Source organism: Zootoca vivipara, chromosome 16 (assembly GCF_963506605.1).
Source record: "Zootoca vivipara chromosome 16, rZooViv1.1, whole genome shotgun sequence".
Lineage (NCBI taxonomy): Eukaryota > Metazoa > Chordata > Lepidosauria > Squamata > Lacertidae > Zootoca > Zootoca vivipara.
This window is the reverse complement of record NC_083291.1, coordinates 6213585-6240983: the sequence shown is the minus strand read 5'-3', so window position 1 is coordinate 6240983 and position 27399 is coordinate 6213585. Positions and strand designations below refer to the sequence as shown.

Here is a 27399-nt window from a genome sequence, read left to right as displayed (position 1 = left end):
CGAGCGCCTGCGCCGTTGTCGCCGGGTGGGGAAAAAAACAAACCAAAACAAACCAGGCATCGAGTTGGACAGCTTCGTCTGAGGACGTCTCGCGAGGCGGAAGGGGGAAGGACCCCCGCGCTGGCGCCGAAATTCAAGCGAGGGGAGGAAGAAACCGCCGTCGCCTCAGGTTAAGGCTCGCGGTTTCTCCGCGCTCTCCGAGCTGCCGGAATACACAGAGGTTACCTCACGCCGAATGCGTAATAATAACAGTAAGTGCAACTTGAAGAAGACGGCCGCCTCGTGTTTGGGCGCACGCGGCTGGTGTGACACTGTGTCGTGTGAACTGAGGAGGGACATCCGTGTCGGGCGTGACGCGCGTCTTCAGGGCGCTCCGGCGTCCTCACGTCGCCCCTTGTGAGGGAGCCCCCCCTCCGTGTGACAGGGTTGCGGGGTAAACCAAGGAAGGTTAACGGATCCCGGGATTTGTCCTGCTGCGAGCAGCCCTTTCTTCCATTTAATACAGAAATAATTCATTAACTGGCCAATTCTGTCCCAGATAACTCGGTTCTGTGTGTGTGTGTCCCCCATTGGCGTAGCGCAGGCCCCCTCCCCCCAAACCAATCAAAATCAATACAAACCTGAGGTTCTGCCCCCCCCCCAACAAAAGTCCTGGCTACACCCATGCTGCCCCTCCAAATAATAAATCCTGGCTACGTCCATCCTGCCCCCCAAAATAAGTCCTGGCTACATCTATGCTGCCCCCCCAAAAAAATTCTGGCTATGCTTATGCTGCCCTCCCCCCCCCCCCAAAAAAATCCTGGCTACAGTGGCATGGCTGGTTGGCTCTCATTTATGGGCGCTGTTGCTTGGATTGAGACTGCGATCCTAAGCACACCTGAGATAAAGAGTGTTGCATTGCTCCGAAGGTGGGTAGCTTAGTTGGAGCGTTACGCTGACAACGCCAAGGTTGCAGGTTCCATCCTTGGGTAGGACAGCTGCATATTCCTGCACTGGAGGGGGTTGGACTAGATCACGGGTGTCAGACACAAGGCCCGGGGGCCAAATCCGGCCCGCCAGACCTCGTCATGTGGCCCGCCGAGCGCCCCAGCCAGCGGGACCCAGCAGCGGGACCTTGCTGCTGAAGCGCCGCGCCGACAAACAGCTGGGGCCGGGGGGGGGGTAGAAAGGCGGCCAGAGCAGCGCGGCACGGAGAGTCCCGAGCCTCTGGGACGTAGCAGCACTTTGAATCCTCCTCCTCCTGCCACGGCTCAGCGCCTGGAAACGGCTGCTACGGCTGCTGCTGCTGCTGCTGCTGCTGCTGCTGCTGCTGCTGAAGCACAGACAAAGCACCTAGCAGCGCCGCGTGGAGGAGGAGGAGGATTCAAAGTGCTACAGAGCACTGCTGCGTCCCAGAGGCTCGGGACTCTCCGCATGGCGCTGCCGGGCACCGACCCGGCAAGCCGCCGCCTCCTCCTCTTGCCTCACCTCCTCCTCCTCCTGCCGCGGCTCAGCCTCACGAACGTGCAACTCTGAGGCTTTACGCACTTCTCCTAAAACGGACACCCGCTGCCTCACGCTGCACAGGAAATGCTTTTTGCCCCTGGGTCCCTTCGCGCTCTTTTCTGGCGCTGAATCAAGGCGGCGCCCCCCCTTTCCCTTCCTTCCTTCCTCTCCTTCGTTCTTATTCTTTCTTTCCCTCTCCTTCCTTCCTTCTTTATCTCTGTCTTCTTTCCCTCTTTCTTTTTCTTTCCTTCTTTATTCCTTCTTTCCTACTCTTCTTTCTCTCACCTCTTTCCTTCCTCTCTCCCTCCTGCTCCCTCTTTTCTTTCTTTCTTTCTTTCTTTCTTTCTTTCTTTCTTTCTTTCTTTCTTTCTTTCTTCCTTACTTCCTTTCTTTCTTCCTTCTGTCCTTCCCATCTTTCTTCCTCTCCCTCATTCTTATTCTTTCTTTCCCTCTACTTCCTTCCTTATTTCTCCCTTTCCGTCTTCTCTCCCTCTTTCTTTTTCTTTCCTTCTTTATTCCCTTCCTTATTTCCTACTCTTCTTTCTCTCACCTCTTTCCTTCCTTCCTTCCTTCCTCTCTCCCTCCCACTCCCTCTTTTCTTCCTCCCTCCCTCCCCTCCCTCTCCCTCTCCTCAGAAACATAGGATGCTGCTTTATACTTCTGGCCCTTAAACCCTGGAACCAGGAGAGCAGCTCCAGTGAGTCAACCTCAGCCAGTCCCTTTGGTGAAGGGTGGTGGCTCACTGGCAGAACATCTGTCCTGCATGCAGAAGGACCCCAGCATCTCCAGGTACTAGTAGCTCTGCAAAGGTCCTGCATGAAACCCTAGCGAGCCTCCACCACCCAGTGCAGTTACCAAAAATCATTTTTCAATAAATTCTACAATAATTGTACATTTGAATATCTACTTGCCATTATTCTATGTTTCTGCTTTCAGAGCTAGTTATTACTTACATTATTACAAAAAAAGTAATAATTGAATGCAGTGACAATAATTTATGATAATAATAAAGAGTGGACACATAGTCCTACAGATACAACCGGCCCTTTGAGGGTGACCAAACTGCTGATGCGGCCCCCGATGAATTTGAGTTTGACACCCCTGGACTAGATGATCCTCAGGGTTCCTTCCAACTCTCTGATTCTATGGGATGAGAACTCAAACACCCATGAAATGTGGCAAAGCACCAGCAGATCTGCGACACCTCAGCTCAATGCAGAACAAAAACGATTTCTCTTGAATTGCGGCGCTTAGGGCTTGAGTACACATGGCAACGAACCATAGACCCAAAGTTTCCTATGATAGGCAGCTGTTTGAGGCATTTCACCTTAAACCAGCTTTGGTCTGATTTGGAACCTGTAGTGCAGCCTCTGCACATGTGACAGTTTCATGAAATGTTATTGTTGTATTTGTTAGATTTATATACCACCCTTCAGAAGATCTCGGTAGTTAACAGAATAAAATACAAGTAAATAAGTAAGTCAAAACAGCGAAACAATAATCCCCCCTTTTCCACAGAGACATTTAAAAGGCTTTAGAATATTAATCAGAAAAAGGCCGGGTTGAAAAGGAATGTTTTTGTCTGCTGCCTAAAATATGTAATGAATGCGCCAGGTGAAATAGGAGTTGAGGTGGCTCAGCTGCAGGGAAACCTACTGGATAATGAGCATCCTCTGAGGATGACCCCATCCCGCTCTCTAGTACAAAGAGAGCAACGTAAAAATGCTTTTTGATCTTGCTGCATAGCCTAAATCTCAAATTAGTTACAGTGTGTGTGTGTTGATTTCTCCTGTGCAACATTGCTGTAGAGTCCCAGTGTGACTGCAGTGCTTGGCATCTCGTGCTTGTCACTTGCTGCGTTGTGCCCAATAGATTCTTACTTTATTCATTTCATAAAATTTATACACCGCTTGATTGTGAAAAACCTTCAAGCAGTTTACAAAAAGGTAAGAAACAATAAATTCAAGAAAAAATTGAAATATACAGAAAGTTAAAATACTAAAGCCAATTAGAATTCACTGTTACTTCAGATTTCTAAACATTTGGGTAGGATCCATGAAGTACCGGTATGCATGTTTGTAACTCACAGAATTATGACTCAAAATACAATTATGAATCAAATTATTTCTTTCACAGGTTAAACAGTAGGTTTGCTTGGAATCTCCAGAGAGAGCAATCAAAATGTACGTAAAATCAATTGTGCTCGAGGGGTTTAAGTCTTACGCTCAACGGACTGAAGTGAATGACTTTGACCCATTGTTCAATGCTATTACTGGCTTAAATGGAAGTGGCAAATCAAACATCCTGGACTCCATCTGTTTCTTATTGGGCATTACCAATCTATCACAGGTGAGTATATACCTTAGACATCAACTGGTATCAATATTTCCATTCCTTTCTTCTTTGGTGAGCTTAAAGTGTTTGTAACAAATGCTAGAATATTGCACATTCTTCTGATTAGAGTAAAACTAAACACCCGGGACACGGGTGGCGCTGTGGGTTAAACCACAGAGCCTAGGGCTTGCCGATCAGAAGGTCGGCGGTTCAAATCCCCGCGATGGGGTGAGCTCCCGTTGCTTGGTCCCAGCTCCTGCCAACCTAGCAGTTCGAAAGCACGTCAAACGGCGTTTCCGTGTGCTGCTCTGGTTCGTCAGAAGCAGCTTTGTCATGTTGGCCAGTGGCCACATGACCTGGAAGCTGTACGCCGACTCCTTCGGCCAATAACACAAGATGAGCGCCACAACCCCAGAGTCGGTCATGACTGGACCTAATGGTCAGGGGTCCCTTTACCTTTAAACAAATAATTGCCTATTTCACTGTGGTGGAATGGTGATGACTCGGCATACACTGAGTGCAGGATTTCAAAATAAAAAGATTCCTTCCAGTAGCACCTTAGAGACCAACTAAGTTTGTCATTGGTATGAGCTTTCGTGTGCATGCAGGTGCTACTGAAAGGAATCTTTTTATTTTGTTTCGACTACGTGACATCAGACCAACACGGCTACCTACCTGTAACTAGTATTGCAGGATTTCAGGCAGGGAATCTCTTCCAGCCCACTCTGGGGATTCAACTCTTGGACCTTCTATATGCAAAGCAGATGCTCTGTCTCTAAACTACAGCCCTGCCCACTAACAGTGCAATCTTGGGGTGGGGGGGGGAGAACAGGCAGGGTATTTGGTCCTTAACCTGTCTTTACTTCATGTATAAATAAATACAGAATTTTGTACTGATCATAATTATGACTGGCTAGGGGTACAAGTCCATTCTGACAGCAGCACTTACTGAAACTTGTCCTGTATGTTTGCCTATGACGGGCATAGGCAAACTTCGGCCCTCCAGCTGTTTTGGGACTACAACTCCCATCATCCCTGACCACTGGTCCTGTTAGCTAGGGATGATGGGAGTTGTAGTCCCAAAACAGCTGGAGGGCCTACTTTGCCTATGCCTGGCCTATGAACTGGCTGAGATAGAACCTAAAACTCAATTCTAATTTGCACTTGTGGCAGTTCAAGTTGTTTGTGGATCACTCATTGCCTGGACTCTTTTCTCCATTAAAACTACTGTACCAATAGACGTAATTTCCAGTCACATGTGATTTTTGGGATTCCACTTCATTGTGTGAGTTAGGGCAAATACTTATTGACATTATCCAACATGCAATGCTAAACCATTTTAGAGACTTTTTTTGAGCAATATATAAAACTTCCCACAAATTTCATCTTAAGATTGATCTTTTTAATAAAAAAAAACTCCAGTGTTTATCTCCTCATTCTTGTATAAACATTGTGAATGATGGCCAAAACAGTTAACTTCCAACTTCAGTGTTTTAGACACAACCCTATAGCCTAAGCATGCACTCTTGTTACCAACTGAAAATTATTGCCCTTTTAATGTTTTTCAGGTGCGAGCTTCTAACTTGCAAGATCTGGTTTACAAAAATGGCCAAGCTGGGATTACCAAAGCTACAGTATCAATCACTTTTGATAATTTTGACAAGAAGCAGAGTCCACTCGGGTTTGAGATTCATGATGAGATTGTAGTAACAAGGCAGGTGAGCAATAGTTAGGCTCTGTAAAGGTATATTATGAAATCCTTTGCTTATTTGTTTTTGGCATATCTAGCTGCACATGCCAAGCAGTTTAGATGCTTGAATACTAGGAGCAAAATTATGCTTTGGTACATAATGAACCCTTGTTTCTTCTCAAGGTGGTGATTGGAGGCAGAAATAAATATCTAATCAATGGTGTGAATGCAAATAATACTCGAGTACAAGATCTATTCTGCTCTGTTGGACTGAATGTCAATAATCCTCACTTTCTTATTATGCAGGTAAGCATATATCTTTATAAATATAATCACTTTTCTTCTCCTTATTGTGTTGGGTTTTTTAACAGACAGGAACTCGGTCTTTTAAGAAATAACTAGGGTGCAGTCCTAAGGCTAGATCTGTTGCGGTGAGCATGATTAGGATCCAGCAGATCTCCAACTGTTTTTAAAAAGTGGAATGGGATCTTGCAGATTCTGAAGAAGTCCTCTGAGCTGCATGCATTATTATTATTATTATTAATCACCTTTTGCACAGTTGTCTCAGGGCAATATGCAATAGAAAGAGTAAATGCCCCAGTTAACACAAAAAGCGGCTGATTCATTAAAGGTAAAACTGCAAAATAGACAGTTATGGAATCAACCAATTAATGCATTGATAAATATCCTCTGGCGGGGACTCTCAATCTTTCAAGTTCTTAATTCTTGTAAGGACTGATGATGACACTGCTTGGTTCAGAATACTATTCTTGCCTGTAACTTTGTGCATTCCACCTCCGCTCCCCTGAGATTTGCCCCAATGTTTGCTAGTATTAGGTCAATGGCTCTTTGACACAAACATTAAAAGTCTGCTATATATTTTGATGCTAATAAGTAATAAAAATGAGATCTTAAAATAACATGAGATGTTACTGATTGATTTTCATTCTATATTAGGGACGGATTACCAAAGTTCTCAATATGAAGCCTCCAGAGGTAAGAATGCTGGAGCTTTTTCATTAGTGTTTCCTTTATTCATCTTGGAATTGATTCTTTATTTAGCCTGAGATTACAATAATAGTTTTTTGTTCTAGATTTTGGCTATGATTGAAGAAGCAGCTGGCACTAGGATGTATGAATGCAAGAAATTATCTGCCCAGAAAACCATTGAGAAAAAAGAGGCAAAACTTAAAGAAATTTGCACGGTACTAGATTTTTATTTATTTTGGGAAGTTTCCTTTTCAGATATGAATGACTGCTAAAGTCGATTAAGAGGAATGAAATGAGCTTTGACTCTGGTCTCGTCTCTTTCCTTACCTTAATGACCGACTTGGTTTTATTTACCCTTCCCTTCCATTTTAAATTTAATTTTTCAAAGTCCATTGCAGATGTCCCATCCGCTGAAAGTATGATGGGAGCATTTGGGAAATTCAAAATTAAGTTCTTTCTGTACTTTGTTCTCAGCTTTTGGAGGAAGAAATCACACCCACCTTGCAGAAGCTGAAAGAGGTATGTTCGGTTTAAAATGAAAAAAAATGTTTTACATTGCAAACCAAGGCATGTTTACTTAGAAGTAAATCCCACTGAGGCTTTCTCTTAGCTATGTTTAGGATTGAAGCTTCTTTTTGTTTTGAATCAAAGCTTGAAGTGAAGTTATGCTGAATTAACCTGCTGAGAAGACTGACTAGTTAATTGCATGAGACGTTCACTAGGTAAAGGTAAAGGGGCCCCTGACCATCAGGTTCAGTCGTGTCCGACTCTGGGGTTGCAGCGCACAGAAACGCCGTTTACCTTCCCACTGGAGCGGTCCCTATTTATCTACATGCATTTTGATGTGCTTTCAAACTGCTAGGTGGGCAGGAGCTGGGACCGAGCAATGGGAGCTCACCCCATTGCAGGGATTCGAACCGCCGACCTTCTGATCAGCAGCCCTAGACTCTGTGGTTTAACCCACAGCGCCACCTGGGTCCCCTGCCTGGACTAGATGATTCTCAAATCCCTTCCAACTCTACAGTTCTATGATTCCATGAAGACTTCCAGTCTGTTCTCACAAATGCCTATTGTTTACATTCATATACTTTTAATTACCATAAATAGTCCATGGATGTAGTTGTGTTTTTAGCCTTGTGCAGAGAGCAGGGCAATGAATCAGACTCATTTCAGAATGCAATTTCATGTGAAGCCCTGGAAAGGAGATGATACAGTAGACCTTTCCTTGACGTGAACTAGCTTGCAAACTAGTTCTAAGGTGCTACTGGACGGAATTTTTTAATTTTGTTTCGACTATGCCAGACCAACACGGCTACCTACCTGTAACTAGTTTGCAAACTGCATCACTTTCTTACTATTCATAATGGTTTTCGTGAATGTGCTTCATTTTTCTTGTTTTCCTCCGAAATTCTTTCGTGCTCAGTATACATTGCAGTAATATACTCTTGGAATCCAGTAATTGGTAGGTTTTTTAAAAAATAGAGCTTCTGTTTAATTAAACGTGTTGGCCATGTTTTCTAATCTAATTGCGCTGTTTCATCATAGCTGTTAATTATAGCTTATATTTCTGGTTGTCCTTTCCAGGAACGAGCCTCTTACTTGGAGTACCAAAAGGTCATGAGAGAGATTGAACACCTGAGTCATCTGTACGTTGCATATCAGTTTGTGTTGGCTGAAGAAATCAAGGCACGTGCTGGTGATCTGCTAAAGGAAATGGAAGGGAATATTGCAAAAGTCCAGGAAGAGATGGTTGAGAATGAGAAGAAAGTGAAGGAACTTGGCACAGAAATAGCCGAAATGGAAAAGAAAAGGGATAAAGTAAGACCAACTAAACTGCTGCCGTTATTTCTTGTATTAAGCACATTAAAAGATAACAATTTTTGTGACTGGATTAAACAGAATTCCAATGTATGAACTACATTATATTGAACATTTCCGTATCACTTGGAAATTACATTTAAAGGGGTGACACTCTATTTGGTTAACTGAATAACTCAGATGTTGTACATCAGAAGTAGAGCTTTTGGTTTGAGTTCCCTGATGGCCTTTCCACTGAAGGTATCTTAGATAACTGGGATTGAAGAAATTGAATTTGAGGCAAGGCGGTCTCAAGATAAGAAACCTTTTTATAGTCTTGGTGCTTACAGGAGACATAGAACATAATTTTGGAAGCTGAAGTTGACAATTTCTTCAGCGAATCCTGTCCTAAAGCATGATGCTGTGAACACTATGGCTATAAATGGAACCGTTCGTATACAGCAAAGTATGCACTTGTTTATAGCACAGTTGGTACAGAGATAATCACCAAGCAAAGCTGTTAGTATCAAATAACACATTTTTAAAAAATGCATCTGGGGGGGGGGGGTTGATGGCCCTCTGAGAATAAAAGTTGCTGATTACCCCCAAACACAGCCTATTTCCCATTCCTTTCCACTTTCTGACAGTATATCTTCTATCCATACCAGACGAACTTTCTAGAAAGAGATTGCAGTGGAAATGGGGAAGAATTTTAATCGAGGAGGTGTAGGTGGCCTTGTGCAGTTAACCCTTCATTTAATGCTGACTTAAGTGCTTGCAGAAACACTCCTATTCTTGGAGATTGCCCAGCTGTGGGTTGATTGCTAGCCTGGATCATGGGATTCTCAGACCAGGTGAAGGTAGTACTACCGTGTTTCCCCCTTTTTAAGACATAGTCATAATATAAGCCATGGCAGGATTTGAAAGCTTTTGTAAAATTTAAGCCATACCCCGAAAATAAGCCATGCCGCCGCCTGCCAGCGCTGGGCATGGGAGAGAGCAGGAGACTGATCAGCCACTGCGGCATCGCGCTGCCAGAGACTCGCAGCCACTGAGGAGCTCGCGGCACTGGGGCTTGAGGGCGGCTCTCGCCTTGCCGCCCTTTCTCCCGCTCCCGGGGGAGACGCGGCTTCCATCCCCCATTGCCAAGGAAATGGCCCAGGGGAGAGACGCCAGAGCGGAGGGGCCGCCCGGCTGTTGCCACCGCCGAAAACGGCAAAGCTTAGGGCCGCCTCCTCCTCTCGCGAGATGAAGTAAGGCCCCTCGAGCGGTCCAGGGCTCGCTTCCGAATGCGCAGGGATAGGGCTGCGCCATTAAACTGCTTGCAAACTCCTTGGAAAAAAGAAACGTGTCCTGCAGAGCGCCAGCTCCTCGATCTGGCGGCCTGCCGGGTCGGCGGCCAGAAGCACCGCCCAGAGCACCGGATCGAGGAGCCGGTCTGCAGGGTCGGCGCCCAGCAGCTCCGCACGAAGCACCGCCTCCCCAATCCAGCGCCGCGGTGCTGGGCGCCGACTCTGCAGACCGGCTCCTCAATCCGGCGCTCTGCGCGGTGCTGAGCGGCGCCAACCCCACAGGCCACCTCCTTGATCTGGCGCTCTGCAGGACACGTTTCTTTTTTCCAAGGAGTTTGCAAGCAGTTTAATGGCGCAGCCCTATCCCTGCGCATTCGGAAGCGAGCCCTGGACCGCTCGAGGGGCCTTACTTCATCTCGCGCGAGGAGGAGGCGGCCCTAAGCTTTGCCGTTTTCGGCGGTGGCAACAGCCGGGCGGCCCCTCCGCTCTGGCGTCTCTCCCCTGGGCCATTTCCTTGGCAATGGGGGATGGAAGCCGCGTCTCCCCCGGGAGCGGGAGAAAGGGCGGCAAGGCGAGAGCCGCCCTCAAGCCCCAGTGCCGCGAGCTCCTCAGTGGCTGTAAGTCTCTGGCAGTGCAATGCCGCAGTGGCTGATCAGTCTCCTGCTCTCTCCCATGCCCAGTGCCAGCGCAGCTGGGCACCAACCCGGCAGGCCGCCTCCAGGATCCAGCAGCAGCAACGTGGCAGAAGGAGAAGGAGGCTTGCTGCACGTCCTGAGCCCTGAGTCCGTGGGACCCAGCAGCAGCAACGTGTACAGTATTTTTTTTTAAAAAAAGACACCCCCCGAAAATAAGCCATAGGCTTGTTTTCTTGGGTAAAATAAATATAAGACGGTGTCTTAAAATGTGGGAAACACGGTATAATCATGCCGGGTACTGAGTCATTAAGTGTCCCCTGCATGGAGCAGAAAAAACCATAGAGTTTGAGCAAGGAAGCAGACCTACACTGTTGCAGGTCCTGCAGCACTGTCTGGACTGAGATCCAGTGTTACAAACTCGGATATATAAACTATTCACCAAATGGTATCTTAAACCTAGGTTGTGGTTACCACTGGAGAATGTCTAGGTCCCCCCCCCCCCTTTTTTGCTGTGAAAATTATTTTTCATTTCATTTTTATACCACATATTTTAAAGAATTTTTTTTCAAAGCAGCTTACAACACATTAAAACACCAAATAAAACAATCCAGAATAAAACAAATTCAAGCTTCAAGGAAAATAGTTCAGATCCTTCTCTAAGTGACATTTTGCTTTCCCAATATTTATTTACTACCACTGGGGCTCCCTATAGCAGGAAGTGGGGATTCTGTCATCTGTCTGGTATTTTGCCTGGTGAAAAGCAAGGGGTTATTGGTTGTTTAGTTATTATTCTATGTTCAGGCTTGATCATTGTTTGCTTGTCTGTTGTGCAAAGGAGGAATTGTTTAATCGTTGGAGGGTTTCTGTACCCTTGTGTGCATGTGAAACCATTTTGCTTAATAAAATTCTGCCTTTCTCCACTGTTGGTCTGCATTTGCTTCAGAGATCCTTAACAAAGAACCCTTCTGCCTCTTCCTAGCACACTTGCAAATACACGAAGCACGCAAGTTAACGGTTGATACTTTAAAATATTTGCAGGAATTTAGTGGTATTCTCCATGCACTAGAAGAAGCTCTTGCAGAAGTTCAGAGAACAGATACTAAAGTGCAAAGCACGCTTGACATCAAAAAGCAAAACTTGCAAAGTGAAGAAAAAAAGCGTAAAGAGCTGGTTAAATGCATGGAAGAGGTAAGCAAAGAACACTTGGTTAAATTATGCACTCTTGTCTTCTCTTCCCCCTTACATTATCATGTGCACCCCCAATATGTTTACATTTTGCTAATAAAGTATACATTATGTAAAGTACTTGTGTTGTAGAAATATATCTTAACATTTGTAAAGGTAACATAAGGGAGCTGGGACTGCTTCATGATTGCAGATACTGTGTCCCACAGAGGCAGGGCACAAGGTTGGGAATCAAACAGTGCAATCCTGCACATGTTCAGTGGCATTTGTTTCCTTAAAAGGCTGTTGCCCTGTGAACAATTACAGTGCCCCATTGAAACAACTAGGACTTATGCACGGGTACTTTAAGGATGGGGGGGGGCAGGATCTTGTCAATCACAAATTCTGCCTCGGTGTCCTGCCAAAATTTGTGGACGAATTGTGCAGTTCTTTGGATCCAGGCCATGTAAGATTAAATGTGACTGATATAGATTTGGTAGGGTAAGTGCCTTTAAAAAAAGAAAAAGTTTAATGGACTTTTCCTGGTCAATTGCATCTAATTTTTGTGGGCGTGCATACAATTTGTATAAAATTTTATACTTTCTTGTAGGACTCTAAATCTTTAGTCTCGAAGGAAAAAGAGGTAAACAAGATTACGGATGCACTGAGTGCTCTACAGGAGGCAAATAATAAAGAGATGGAGGCTTTAACTGCAGCACAGCAACACTTCAATGCTGTATCTGCTGGTCTGTCCAGCAATGAAGATGGGGAAGAGGCTACTTTTGCTGGACAGATAATGGCTTGCAAAAACGATATGAGCAAAGCAGAAACAGAAGCAAAACAAGTAAGAATCTGTATTTGCATCTTTTGGAGAGGGTTGGAATCCTTAGCCTTTAAAATGACAAACAAATATCTTGTGTCATGAACTTATGTAGGATTTCAACTTTGGAGGGCAGTGACTTGCCTATGAAGGCAAAAGCAACAATGAACAAGTATTCTAGTGCAAAGATTCAATGGAAGAGCTTTTTTTAGAAATATATGCACTACCGTGCTAGTGACAGAGGTGACTTTTTCTTAATAGCCAATTTCTACTTTGAGCACTTTTCTAATCCAACTCATTTTGGAAAATACTATTCTGGAGTGCAGATGTTAAATAATTTGAATATGTATATGTATCGGGGACGCGGGTAGTGCTGTGGTGTAAACCACAGAGCCTAGGGCTTGCCAATTGGAAGTTCAGCAGTTCAAATCCCCGCAACAGGGTGAGCTCCTGTTTTTCGGTCCCTGCTCCTACCAACCTAGCAGTTTGAAAGCACGTCAAAGTCCAAGTAGATAAATAGGTACCGCTCCGGCAGGAAGGTAAACGGTGTTTCCGTGCGCTGCTCTGGTTTCACCAGAAGCAGCTTAGTCATGCTGGCCACATGACCTGGAAAAACTCTGCGGACAAACGTCGGCTCCCTCAGCCAGTAAAGCGGGATGAGCGCCGCAACCCCAGAGTCGTTCGCAACTGGACTTAACTGTCAGGGGTCCTTTACCTTTATGTATATGTATATGGTGTCTTGGCCGTAAGCTTCACTGACTCTTCTGAATAAAGCTTGTATAATAATAATAATAATAATAATAATAATAATAATAATAATAATAATAATAATAATATAAATTTATACCCCGCCCATCTGGTTGGGTTTCCCCAGCCACTCTGGGCGGCTTCCAACAAAATATTAAAATACAGTAATCCATCAAACATTAAAAGCTTCCCTAAACAGGGCTGCCTTCAGATGTCTTCTAAAAGTCTGGTAGATGTTCTTCTCTTTGACATCTGGTGGGAGGGCAGTCCACAAGGCGGGTGCCACTATCGAGAAGGCCCTCTGCCTGGTTCCCTGTAACCTCACTTCTCGCAATGAGGGAACCGCCAGAAGGCCCTCTGTGCTGAACCTCAGTGTCCGGGCAGAACAATGGGGGTGGAGACACTCCTTCAGGTATACTGGACCGAGGCCGTTTGCAGCCTATATTTACTGGTTCTAGTGTTAAAAGCCTGACTAATAACCTCATGTTAATGGCAAGGCAAGAGAATGCGTCCATATAAGCAAGACTTTTGAATTTTCTTTGCAGGCTCAGATGAAGCTGAAACATGCTCAACAAGAGCTAAAGACCAAACAAGCTGAAGTGAAAAAAATGGATGCTGGCTACAAGAAGGATCAAGACACCTTTGAAGCTGTCAAAAGGCAGAAAGAGAAACTAGAAAATGAAATGAAGAAACTCAACTATGAAGGTTAGTTTAAGACTAGGTGACTGAATGGCGAAAATGGTTGGGAATAGAAGGAATGAGGAAACAATTTATGGAGGTGTGACTTTAGAAGTTAATGTTTGGATACTACTGAGAAAGGAGATGGCACAGAATTGCTTGTGAAATTAAACAAGGGGGAGGCTTTTGCTTGTCATGCACAGGTGTGTCTTTAAGAAACTGCTATCCATGTAATTAAAAATAGCAGACTTTTGGTGAACAGCCAAAGATGGGAGCCAGATATAGAAGAGTGAAGGCATGCTAATATTCATGCATATGAGTTAGCACATGCTAACAAGTGCTATGAGCTTAAATACAGTTACAGTCTTCCTTGGTTTGAGTCTGCTGCGGTTTGAGTACTTTTGTTTTAAGTACTCCGCGGACCCGGAAGTGTTTACTTCTGGGTTCCGCGGCGCGCGCATGTGCAGAAGTGACCTGCATGCGCAGAAGCGCTCTATGCTTTGTGCACACATGGAAATGGCACTCAGTTTAAGTACTTTTCGGGGAGCGAATTCTTAGAGTTTTTAAGTGTCAGGTGTAACTTCAGCCTGAACACAGCAGAGTTTGCACAGGTTTTTCCGGAAGCTTCTGGCGGTAACTGAAATGACTAGACGTCAGGACGCAGAATAAACTATATACAGGATTTATGAAAAGAAAAGAAAAGCCAGAGTTTCTATGTACAAAGATTAGAACTCAAAACACAAAGTAAAATAAATCCTTTCCTTTCTCTCTCTCTCTCTCTCTCAACCGATACAGCACTTTTCCTCCTACACTCACCACACCACACACTGTGCTAGCTTTTTCTGATAACAGGTCTCCGTGCTGATCTCAACCAATGAAAACTCAGTTACTAAGGCAGAAGCAGACCTTGGCTTTCTGCCCAGTGTTAATTGCTTGTCCTAGAGTTGATTGTGTGAAGAAGCAATCTGATGGTTTCTCATGCTACCAATTTAGCAAAAACCCGAACACGAATGGCTCCCCGGAACCAATTGAATACTTAAACCGAGGTACCACTGTACGTGGGACATGGACCACCTACATATTGTGCCTATGTTTAAATCCACCCCCCAGTGATTCGTGGCACCTAAATCAATGCTCCTACCAGTTTCGCACATTTTGGATGTTGTATTATTCTAGTTATATATGGACTGTGCATTTCCTCCTAAACAGCTTCATTTTGAAGTCATGTAAACTGGGTTCTTATTATTATTTTTATTTCTTGGTGGTTCTAGAGAAAAAAGAAGAGAACCTCTTGGAAAAACAAAAGGAGTTGTCCCGCGTGGTTAACCGCTTGAGAGAGTCCTATGAAACGTTAATGAGCAGGTTCCCCAACCTACGCTTTGAGTACAGGTAAAACTACAGACTTATCTGTTCCATTTTCAAACGTGAGAAAATATATTCTGATTTTTGGATAGAATTGCAGTGCTTCAGTTTGGAAGCTACTAATTAGTCAAGATATTATTTATATACTTTTAGTAGAACATTTGTTGCATTATGTCCCCTTTTCCCTTTTTTATCTGAATTTTTAATAAAAGCTTTCAACATACAATAAAAATTAACTAACTAAATAAATAAAGATATAGAAGAAAAGAAACAAAACAAAAGAGATGGGGGGCAAAGAAGGTAGGAGTGAAAAGGAAAGGAAATAAAATAAAATAAAGAGCCCTCTATCAGCGGTCAGTCTTAATCCTTACCACCCCCAAAAGTGGGTGGGTCTTCCCAGCTCTCACCTGGGAGCTTCCATTTCTTCTAGCCTCCCACCCTGGGAGTTCTTCCCTTCCCTGCCTCTCCCACAGGGTCCTTCGTCAGTCATTCATCACCTTCCTCCTCAACCCAACATAAAGCACATCAAAGAACAAAATATAACCTAAACAAACTCAAACAAACAAAAAAGGACAAAAGCTAAAGATCATTAAAGGTAAAGGGACCCCTGACCATTAGGTCCAGTCGTGACCGACTCTGGGGTTGCGCGCTCATCTCGCATTATTAGCCGAGGGAGCCGGTGTATAGCTTCCAGGTCATGTGGCCAGCATGACAAAGCCGCTTCTGGCAAACCAGAGCAGCACATGGAAACGCCGTTTACCTTCCCGCTGTGGCGGTTCCTATTTATCTACTTGCATTTTGACATGCTTTCGAACTGCTAGGTTGGCAGGAGCTGGGACCAAGCAACGGGAGCTCACCCCGTCACAGGGATTCGAACTGCCGACCTTCTGATCAGCAAGCCCTAGGCTCAGTGGTTTAACCACAGTGCCATTAAAAGATCATAAAAAAGATATAAACGAAAGAAGTAGGACTTCCAATGCTCCATCTGCCCATTATGTATATTCGGGTTATTCAAAATATTAAAAACTGGCTGAGCATTAATAAGCAATTAGATCACATCGGGTGTAATGAGTTCAATCTCAAAAATAGTTAAAAGACGGTAGGTTTTGCTGACCTGATGCCCTAAGGCAGGCATCCCGAAACTTCGGCCCTCCAGATGTTTTGGACTACAATTCCCATCTTCCCCGACCACTGGTCCTGTTAGCTAGGGATCATGGGAGTTGTAGGCCAAAACATCTGGAGGGCTGCAGTTTGGGGATGCCTGCCCTAAGGGCTAACCTTAAGGACTACAGTATCATGCAGAGTCTCTGAGACGTTCCTCCACATCCATTAACAATTCTTTGTCTCCATGTGACGAGCAACTGCTTTCAGAGTTAAGTGAGGTTCATCCCAATTAATCTCCCTATCTTCAAAGGGAGAGTGTGATGCCAGGATTTGTCCTGGCTATCATAAATCACTGCACAATTATCTCTGTTGTCAGAGCATTGATAGCTAGTCAGCCACCCCCACCCCACCCCGGCTTTATGTTGTTCTCAAGCAATACATTTGAATTGGCTGATAATATTTAGCAGCAGCCAAATTACAACTGATGATTGTTGTTCATTTTAAGAGATCCAGAAAATAACTGGAACCAAGATCGTGTGAAAGGCCTTGTTGCATCTCTGGTTACGGTGAACGATATCTCTACAGCAACAGCACTAGAAGTAGTTGCTGGGGGTCGACTCTACAACGTTGTGGTGGACACCGAGGTATGCTTTTCTCAATAGGATAAATTAAAAGAAAATATCCAGGCTTTTAAAATGGTTTTTCTGCACAAAAGGCCCTAGATGAGGCAGGTATTAACTAGACGGCAAGCTTCTGCCAGTCGACTAAAGCTAAAGCTTGTCTAATGTGATCTTCATACAGTTTGAGACATAAGCCAGGCAGGTGTGAGTTAAAATTGTAAGCTTTTCTACCTTTCAGAAGTTGTAATTTATTACTGCTGCAATCTGTCATTAACTCAGCACCAGCTATGAGCCAAATGGGTTAGTATATAGGTGTGATTTATTTTATTTTTTTCTTCTGTTAGCTTACTGGGAAAAAATTGCTAGAAAAGGGTGAGCTGAAGCGTCGCTATACCATTATTCCACTGAACAAAATTTCTGCGAGGTGTGTTGGGAAGGAAGCTATCAGAGCGGCTAAAACCTTGGTATGTTCTTTAATAATTTTCCAGACTTTTTCAGTATGCTACCGGTGTCAGTTTCACTTTCTCTATAACACACACTACATGCTCATTAATTTTCTTACGATATCATTTACACTTCCATTTTCTGTATGCAGTGGTACCTTGGTTTTTGTACGTCTCCATTAACAAACATTTCAGTTTTCGAACGCTGTAAACCCGGAAGTAAATGCTTCGGGTTTTGAACACGCCTCAGAAGTCGAACATGCCACACGATTTCTGTATTGAGCTTCCGTTTTCAAATGTTTTGGGACTCAGATTGGTTTTCCAGAACGGATTACGTTAGAAAACCGAGGTACCACTATATATAACAAATGCTTCTTTTATAGGCTGTGAGTTTGGGATAGATGATTTTGCATAGTCATTACCTGGACGGTGGTCTCTGTCTGAGCAGTGGGTTGGTGAGAAATCATGGGGCAACCGCCACAATTCAACCAATATATCTGTTATACAGTCATTCAGACAGAAGCAGCTGGGGGGCGTGAGCTTCTAGACTGGCTTCCCAGGAGAACTGAGGTGGTGGGCAGCTCTGCACAGTGTAAATGCATCAATAGGAGTTCAGGCTAGTGCTGCTGCTTCTGCTGCTGCTGCATCTGCATGGCACCAATCTCCCTGCTGCCTTGTTCCCCTCCCTCCTCATAAGCACCAACGACCCAAATCCCAGGAAGCTAGCAAAGTGATTCTTCCCCTCTGTGATCTGCTTCTGGATTGGATGAATAGGGGAGAGCAAGTCCTTTAGTCTCACTGTTTCTAGTGCTGTATGTTCTCTTTTTCTCTGTGCTGTGTTAATTCTTTTTTCTTTTGGACGTTAGGTTGGTGAAGACAATGTCCATCTGGCCCTTAGTCTGGTGGGGTATGAATCTGAAATTCAAAAGGCAATGGAATACGTTTTTGGAGGCACGCTGGTTTGTGATAACATGGACAATGCCAAGAGAGTTACCTTTGACAAAAGGATAATGACAAAAACGGTCACCCTTGGTGGAGATACCTTTGATCCTCAAGGCACTCTGAGTGGAGGTAATTGCTGCCTTTTATTTCATATTGCACAGCTATAACTGATTTTCTTTTTTTTCTTTTTTCTTTTCTTTCTTTCTTTCTTTTTGGCTATACTGAATTTGGATTCATTTCTTTGCTTGCTAAAGACTGCATTTCTAGTTTTATCCCTCTGTTATAATGGACATGTTTACCCTGGCTTTTGGCACTTCAGATGTATTTTTTCTGTGATTGTAAATTGTTTAAAATGGTTTTTAATATTGTGCTTTAATTGTTGTAACCTGCCCTGGGACTTGAGCGTGAAAAGCAGGTAATAAATAATAGTTTTAACAATACTTGTGGATCGCTTGATGCAGCATCACAAATTTCACCCTGCAGAGAGAGCTTTTGTGTCACCTGACATTATTCCAAAGGCAACCCTTTTCAACCAACTGAATTCATACACAGCTGTGGAGCGACTGGGTTGTGCTTGTGTAGCTTATGTATTCATTGGTCTTCATTCAAGCAGCTGTTTAAGTCTTTCTTCTTTCATGAACCAGGCGCACGACCACAATCTGCTTCGGTTTTGTCCAAGCTTCAAGAAGTAAAAGATGTGCAACAGGAATTGAAAGCAAAGGAGGCTGAACTGCAGTCAATAAGAAAGGAATTAGGAAGTCTGCAGGGGACTGCTGAAAAGTAAGTATTGTCAGTACTTACTTTTATATAGAAACCTGAAGACGTTCACCTCACTTAAAGCAGTATGAATGTTTTATAATGCTGTATTTTGTGGGAAGAATTGGGTCTTTTTTCCTAGATAAAAATCTGTGAATAAAAAACAATGATGTATAGAAGCTTAAACTTCTACAGATAGTTTATCCTGGAAGCTGGCTTGTAGTGATGCTACCTCTACACCAATTAAAGAGCACAGTTGACAAATTTTGTGTGACATCTGTACTATAGAAATATTACAATTATCGCAAGACATTTGTTATGCTTGTTATATGATAAAATGAGAGGGGCAGAACTGTGTACACTACCTTGAGTTCCTTGGAGGAAAAGACAAGATGCAAATGCAGTTAAATTAAAAAATCATTAGAATGTGTTGCTTCTATCCAGTTCAATTGCTTTTAAAGGTACTTGTATATAAAATACTTGGGTGAAGCACTGGTTGTTGTTATTAAAATGTTTAATTTTTTTAAGGTATCGTCAGCTGAAGCAGCAATGGGAGATCAAATCTGAAGAAGCAGAACTATTGCAAACCAAGTTGCAGCAAAGTTCCTATTACAAACAGCAGGAAGAATTGAATACATTGAAAAATACAATTGGTGAGAAGAAAACAGTGATAGCGTATTTTAACTGGCTGTATGTACTGTTACTTTGGGTTAGAGTCTGCAAGCCGGTTGCTTAGCGAGGGAAATGACTTTTTAAAAATAATAATCATTTTAAAAGTAAATTAAGTCAATGCGGTAATTTGGTAACTTTTTGTATTTCTTGCCAGTGGTTAATATTTATCTTTCTCTAAAGGAGAAAGTAGTTTTCTGAAAAGTGCATTCTATGTTGAGTCACTGGTGCTTGAAATCTGTGGTGGCCAGGCGAATCATTCAGATCAGATCCCAGCCTTGCAAAGTGGCGCAGGACTAGTATTGCTTTGGCAAGGGCTGGGCTGGTGTGATGGGCTCCATTCACCCTCCATGCCCTCCCCCCCCCAATGGCGTGTGCACATACCTGCCCTGGGCACCAGAAAACCACGCTACGCCACTGGCTGAGCCTTCGTCTTTATCAGTAAGCATTACAAGGCTGTCATATTACTTTAAAGATGATAGAATTTTTAACTTTCAAAATACGTCATACCTTTACAAAAGGAACATTTCATTTTCTCTCGGGGTTTCCTTGGGGGGGATTTTTTGCTTCAAACAGAATTGCTGTAGAATCTTTCTGCCCAGAAGTTTGTGATCAGCAGCCTCTTCTTTTTCAGAGGAAAGTGAGGAGACTTTGAAGAAAACAAAAGAGGTTCAGAAAAAAACAGAGGAAAAGCTCAAAGTGCTGGAAAACAAAATGAAAAATGCTGAAGCAGAAAGGGAAAAAGAGTTGAAAAATGCCCAGCAGAAGCTTGATGGAGCCAAAAAAAAAGCTGATGCTTCCAGCAAAAAGATGAAAGAAAAGGAGCAGGTAAAACTTTTAACAACAGTGTAATGGTGCCCAAACGTTTAAATAGTCTTGAAATTAACTGAAACTTGTGATGGTTCCTAAACTAAATAACATTATTTGGGGCTTCTTTGTAAGAGGATCAATAACGGCAGAAGAGCTCTCACATTGGAAACAGCTTGCTCAGTTTTCCCTTGCGGTGCATTGTCGCAGACAAGTTTTGTGTGTGTTCTGAGTGTACATTTCATGTGATGCTGCCATGACATCCATCAGAACTGGCTTAGGGCACCCCGTGAAGGGAGAGTGCATTGGAAAGCCATGCCCCAGAATTGCCTGCCACAAGCAAGTATTGTAGAGGAGGCACTTAGGTGGTCCTTGGAAGACAGTTAGATGTGGAAAAGCTTTCTACCGTCAAGAGAAACTTGAAAAACATTTGCCCAACCCACCTTGAGAGTCTAGTGTGCATAATTTCATTAGATTAAAACCATATAGCACAAATGATATGAATGCTTTGTCAGGAGCAAGTCCCACTGCATTCAGTGGGGCTTGTTCCTAAAGATCTGCAGCCATAATGGGTGTTGTTGTTTTGTTTTGTTTGCTTTGTTCAGGAAGCTGAAGCTTTAGCATTGGAACTTGAAGAGCTAAAACGGGAACAAAACTCTTATACGCAACAGATTGAGGCAGTGAATGAAGCTATAAAATTGTTCCAAGAGCAGATTGAGGTCATTTCAGCCGAGGTAGCAAAAAACAAGGTAAGTCTTGTCATTCTGATTTAATGAAAGCGGCAACCTGATATGTCTTCTTGAACTCTCAAGCTTTAAGAAAAGAGGGGCTGATGAGTCAATACCCCAAACATATCCTAAAATACTATGCTGGCAAGTCCCATGTTTGTGCTTGCCAAGTCCCTCTGTTGGCATTCCGTTTTGTCTCTTGAATCACATCTTGAGGGGGGTGGGGCTTGCCCACCAAGGGAGACTAGCTTTACCTGTAAGGTGCCATGTGCTGATCCACACTCTATAGCTTCTTTAAATCTTGAATGTTTTTTTGTTTTGAGTTTTAATATGTTAAAACTTACTATTTTAAATGTTTCCACATTTAATCGTAATCAGTGTGGGGAGATAATTGTCTCCTTTGCTGTTCAGGAAGCCGTAAAGAACGCTGAAGAGGAACTGGCTAAGCAGAAAGCAGTGGTGATGGCCCAGGACAAAGAAATCAAAGCCAAATCTACAGAAGCTGTGAAATATAAGGAACAAAATAACAAGGCGCAACTTAAGATCAAGGAGCTGGAACACAATGTCAGCAAACACAAGCAGGAGGCTTCTGATGCTTCTGCGAAGGTATGTTAACAAATCTACTTCCTAACCAGTGAGTAAGATCCCTACTTCTGATACTTTTAACCGTTTGAATTTAAAATATGCATATTGTGGGCAGAGATGCATTCTAAAGGATGTAATGACTGCTGAGTAAGCCAAAGGAGTGCATTGCTTGTTCATCTCCCATTACCGTTGTTTGGCTTCCTTTATCTATTAAAGGTGATGCGGCTGCAAAAACCTTGTGATCCTACTAGCAAATGCAAGATTAATATCCCAAACAGAAGCTTCCCTAACAGATTTCCTCCTCTCATTGCAAGATAAACTTGCCCTTTTGTTCCAGAGATGGAACACAATATCAACGCTGAACCCAATAAGTTTTCGTACTCAGAAGTTTTTGAGGCTTCCCACTCTATCAAAGTTCTGAAATGTTTTTTTGTTTTTTACAGGTTGCCAAAATGCTGAATGACTATGAATGGATAGCTTCAGAGAAAAACCTTTTTGGCCAGCCAAACACAGCTTATGATTTCAAAACTAACAATCCAAAAGAAGCTGGCCAGAGACTTCAGAAATTGCAGGAAAAGAAAGAGAAGTTGGGCAGGAATGTCAACATGAGAGCTATGAACATGCTTACAGAAGCAGAAGAAAGAGTTAAGTCGCTTTCACTCCACTCTTCCCCCCCCCCCGCCACCTCCCAGTTACTGTGTACACAGCCATACCATATCCTTCATTACCCTACCCTAATGTGGAAGCAGCATGTTTAGATAGTGAACAACAAACTGGATGGTTTTAGATGTGCGACTATGCAGAAAGCGGGCAATATCTAACTAACATGTCCTGTCAGCACGATGATTTTTATTTGGGCAGCGCCTGCCTCACACCCTCCCCAGATCTGCTCCAGAGAGTTGGGGGAGCCCCTAGAGTAAATTTAGAGGGTGTGTACGGTAGTGGAGGAGAGTGTAAAGGGCAGAGAGGGGAGTTTTCTATTGAGCAAGCAGAAATCCTTGTGCTGATGGAATGCTTTCGTTGGATACTGCCCAGTGTTTTTCTGTGTACTTCAAGCAAAAGACCTCCATAACATTCTTGTTGTTGTTGTTGTTTAGTCGTTTAGTCGTGTCCGACTCTTCGTGACCCCATGGACCATAGCACGCCAGGCACTCCTGTCTTGCACTGCCTCCCGCAGTTTGGTCAAACTCATGTTCGTAGCTTCAAGAACACTGTCCAACCATCTTGTCCTCTGTCGTCTGGACAAACTCCATGGACAAAGACAACAGGCATAACATTCTTAAAGGAGTCATTCAAACTTCCTGTTAATGAGCTATAATTATTAGTAGGTTTTTACCCAGCTGCGTAAAGCATTCAGGTGCCTGGTGCCAGAATGGCCAGCCCCCATATGATACGGAAAACTGCAGCCAATGGCAAGAGGGGCTGTGACACCGCTGCTAAGAGAGATCTTCTGTGACATCAGAGCAGGTCAGCCAATGATAGCAAAAAAGGCAGTACAGGCAAAAGAGGCCATTACTGGTATATATTAGAAGGATTCTGCTTTTTGTTCCAAACTATCAGTGTAGTATCAAGCTTCTGCAGCATTGGTTCATACTTCCACACCGCCAAATAAATACCGACAACTCCACAAAGCACTAAAGTCCCTGACCCTACAAGCACCTTCTTTACCTTGCTTTTGTGAAATTGTTCAAACACACACTAAAAATAAAAGAAAACTGCAAGTTCTACAACCTAATCTGCCCCATGCCAAGTCACATGATTTTCAATCTTGTCTGTTTCTAGTACAATGACTTGATGAAGAAGAAAAGAATCGTTGAGAATGACAAGTCTAAAATTCTTGCGACAATTGTGGAACTTGACCAAAAGAAAAATGAAACTTTAAATGTTGCTTGGCAGAAGGTAGGTCTCTTTAGTTTGATAACTCTTCTGTACATGGGCTCAAGAATAAACTTAATTTAATGGGTCTTTTTTTTAATGGATTAACCAAAATACACTGTCCATTTAACTATTACTTGAGATGCACAAAAGTCCCATCAAGCAAAATGAGTGGCAAAAAAACACCTTTGTCACCTATGGAATTGCTGTGTGCTAGAAATGAAAGCCATGATTACTCAAAGAACTTATAAAAATATGATGGTTGTGTTCAATTTCCCAGGTAAACAAAGACTTTGGCTCAATTTTCTCAACGCTTCTGCCTGGGTCCAATGCTATGCTGTCTCCTCCTGAAGGCCAAACTGTTCTAGATGGCCTTGAGTTCAAAGTTGCTTTGGGGAACACCTGGAAGGAAAATTTAACTGAATTAAGTGGGGGCCAAAGGTTAGTGTGATACATATATATATTTATATTTATAAATCCAAATGTAGCACAAAATCAAAGACAACTGTTAAATTTGCCTTCTGTCCACGCTTTCCCATCCTTCTCCTATACCACAGGGATATCCGTTGTTTTTTATTATACATTGTTCTGTGTAATAGTCTGGATACTGACCTAGTTAAGTTTCATGAGTTCAGTGAAAAAATGGTGAGATGTTCTTAATAATCGGAAATAATAAAAGAGCAATAGGAGTTGGGTAACTAAACTAAAATAGCTGCTAAGAAATCTGTCGGAAAGTTTAAAAACACAACTGTGGGCTCAGCCTTCATTAAGCTAAAAAATAGTTTTATATGTGTGGAAATGTCTATAGAGGTGTAGCTATGGGGAAGGTACAGGCCTCAGCTATACTGTGGTCTGCAATTTCCTATGCTCTTTATTCTGGTGTCTGCAATATGGGGAATGCAGAGTGGTGCGTGAACTTGGTTTTAGGAGAAGCCAGAGGAGGGAGCAAACTGACAAATTTGACTAGCCTAAAATGAGCTCACCTGATTATTAGGTTCCTTGAGAATATTCAGTTTTTTGGGAATAGGTCCACTTTGGAATCGGTGTGTCGAGGTGGTCTAAGAGGTGCTCTCCTTCCCTAATTTGGAGAGACAGGGAAGATGGGATGCATACTAATGCTTACTTGCTGTTTACCAATAAGTGCATAACCTACACTCATTAAAACTGGTCCAACTGCTCTGCCTACCGATTAATTTCTGAGTTCAATTCATAGCAATGATTTTGTCCAGTAAAGTGTTATGCAGCTCAGAACCCCAATACCTCAAGGGCTTCCTCTCCTCGTATGAACTTGCCCGAATCCTGCAGTCTTCATCAGAGGCCTTTCTCTGTGTGCTTCACCTGAGGGAGGTACACAGGATGGGCACATGGAACATACCCTTTCAGTTGTGGGCCCTTCTCTGGAATGCTTTCCTCAATGAAGCATACCAGGTACTGTCACTTTCAGTTTTTGGTCAGCAGCCCAAGGCATTTTCACTCGGTCAGGTGTTCTCTTTTTGTGGCTGATGGTATGTCTTTATTGTGTTATTGAACGAATACCGGTATTTTAGATATTACGTATCAAACTGTTTTGAATCTGTTTTTTAAAATGTTATTCATTTGTATTTTTTAAACTGAAATCTTTGTGCATCTAAACTGTTTATGCACTCGAGCGGTATTGAGGTTTACATGATGTTTAACTCAAAATTTTCAAGACCTGGCTGTGTCACTTAGCTTTAATCTCAAAGCGAGAAGTATTGTAAAGTATTCATTAAATACTTCTATTCCAGAAAGCTAAAAAACGAGTGTCCGTTATTGAAAATAGGGATATAGGTATTCACATATAAAACCTGGATGTGTCTGGTTCTCTATTTTTGTTTTGTGTTTCAGGTCCCTTGTGGCTTTATCTTTGATATTGGCCATGCTTCTCTTCAAGCCAGCTCCAATTTACATCTTGGATGAGGTAGATGCAGCCCTTGATCTGTCACACACCCAGAATATTGGACAGATGCTTCGAACCCACTTCAGGCATTCCCAAGTAAGAAGCTAGTAACATTGAGTGTAATTTTCACAGAGTATCTTCTGAACAAATACTTCTGGGTCTTGGAAGGGTTCCAGTTCTCTCTCTTATCAGGGGTACATTTGTTCATCTCTGTCTCGTCGCTTGTTCTTTCGATAAAAGTAAGAGGAATAAATGGAGATTCCCACAGAATATTAAAAACACTATAAATCATCAAACATTAAAAACTTCCCTAAACAGGGCTGCCTTCAGATGTCTTCTAAAAGTCGGATAGTTATTTATCTCCTTGACATCTGTGGGGATGACGTTCCACAGGGCAGGTGTGACTACTGAGAAGGCCCTCTGCCTGGTTCCCTGTAGCTTCACTTCTTGCAGTGAGGGAACTGCCAGAAGGTCCTTGGAGCTGGACTTCAGTGTCCAGGCTGAACAATAGCGCTTGGGCAGATTTTAGCTGTTCATGAGAGGACTGCAGTTAGACACTTTTGCATTCCACTGATAACTTCAGTTCATATTACAAAAGGAAGTTAACTGTTTCAAACGTATACTTACTAATGTGCTTTTTCGGTTCCTAGTTCATTGTGGTATCGCTGAAGGATGGTATGTTCAACAATGCAAATGTGCTCTACAAGACAAAGTTTGTGGACGGCATTTCCACTGTGGCACGGTATACTCAGGCTCCGAATAGTGGCGCAGCACAGCCAAGAGGGGAAAAGACAAAAGCAAAGCGTCAAAGAGCAGAGGCAGCTGTCTGACAACATCGATTGCACCCATTTGAAACTATATATGATTACATTATACAAACCTGTCTTGTACCTAGTAGTGATGATATTTCATATTTTTTGGATGGAATTCAAGCTACTTTTTGCAGCTGCTAAACTGCTGGCTTTGGCTCAGTTTTATGTTTATATTTTTGAACGCTTATCATGGCAATTCATCAGTTTGAGGCAGCTTTTTTAAATGGTAGTAAAATCTAGTCATGCATCATTATTTTTCATTTAAATTCAAACATTTGTAAATATTTATTACTTCTGTTCTCTTGTTGTGGGCTAGTATATATACCTTTTAAGCACTGAGTAAGTAGTTTGTTTGCGCTGCAGATACAGTAAACTGTGCATCGAAACCGAACTTAACCTGTCTCGGTTTGATGATCAAATTATTCAGCAGAGCAGTGGGAGCCAGTATGGTGCACTTCAGAGGTTGAAGGACTCCTGTAATTCCTGACCATTAGTCATGCAGACTGGGAACTGATGGGAATCCAACAAGCTCTGGAGGGCTCCAGGTTCTGGAGGGTAATAATGACATAAAAGATGGTCTGTAACACTTACTGCTCAAACAATGCTTAACTCTTGCTATCCCACTTTCTTTTTGTATAGTTAATGAAATGTTCGTCTTTGATTTAATAAACCAGTTGAAACACAATGGTCTTTCTGCTCGTTGCTTCTGAGTTTACCTCAGAAATTGGTAAAACAGACTTAGCGTATCATTTTGCATATGGTTAGCAAGGTTGTGTTTTTAAAAATATAATAATGGGCAGGTGTCTTAGGCATAAGCAGGCAAGGAGGCAATCCGAAGACAGTAAAGTTCAGTTGGGTTGGAACCGCCAAATTGTGTTAGATCCATTTAAAGCTGATTCCTTCTCTAATCCTAGTTGTACAGGGAGGATGAACAGCCTTTCTGTTCTCTCTCACTGGCCTGGCCTTCCTAATGGTTTTTGCAAAAGTGCATCATGCGTCTCTGTGTCCCCGGCACTCAGGTGCACAGCACCCCCCAGGGATCCCTGTAGAAACATGCTTTCCCACAGCACACTGACCTGCCACCAAAACAGGCATTTTGCTAGCATATAACTGAAGGCAGTTGATAGTATGATCCATCCAGAAAAT

General features: G+C 43.0%; 1 protein-coding gene across 1 annotated transcript; it reads left to right on the top strand.

The window, feature by feature from the left end:
• Positions 1-129: 129 nt before the first annotated feature.
• Positions 130-26862, top strand: SMC2 (structural maintenance of chromosomes 2). Its single transcript, XM_035140508.2, has 25 exons — positions 130-251; positions 3622-3834; positions 5388-5537; positions 5693-5815; positions 6467-6505; positions 6604-6714; positions 6974-7018; positions 8084-8317; positions 11262-11411; positions 11998-12231; positions 13500-13659; positions 14904-15021; positions 16604-16742; positions 17063-17182; positions 18028-18232; positions 18748-18883; positions 19388-19512; positions 20163-20356; positions 20941-21084; positions 21475-21669; positions 22092-22292; positions 23431-23547; positions 23804-23964; positions 25390-25537; positions 26092-26862. The coding sequence occupies exons 2-25, from the start codon at positions 3667-3669 to the stop codon at positions 26269-26271; spliced, it is 3597 nt and encodes a 1198-aa protein (XP_034996399.2). The 5' UTR covers positions 130-251; positions 3622-3666; the 3' UTR covers positions 26272-26862.
• Positions 26863-27399: the final 537 nt, after the last annotated feature.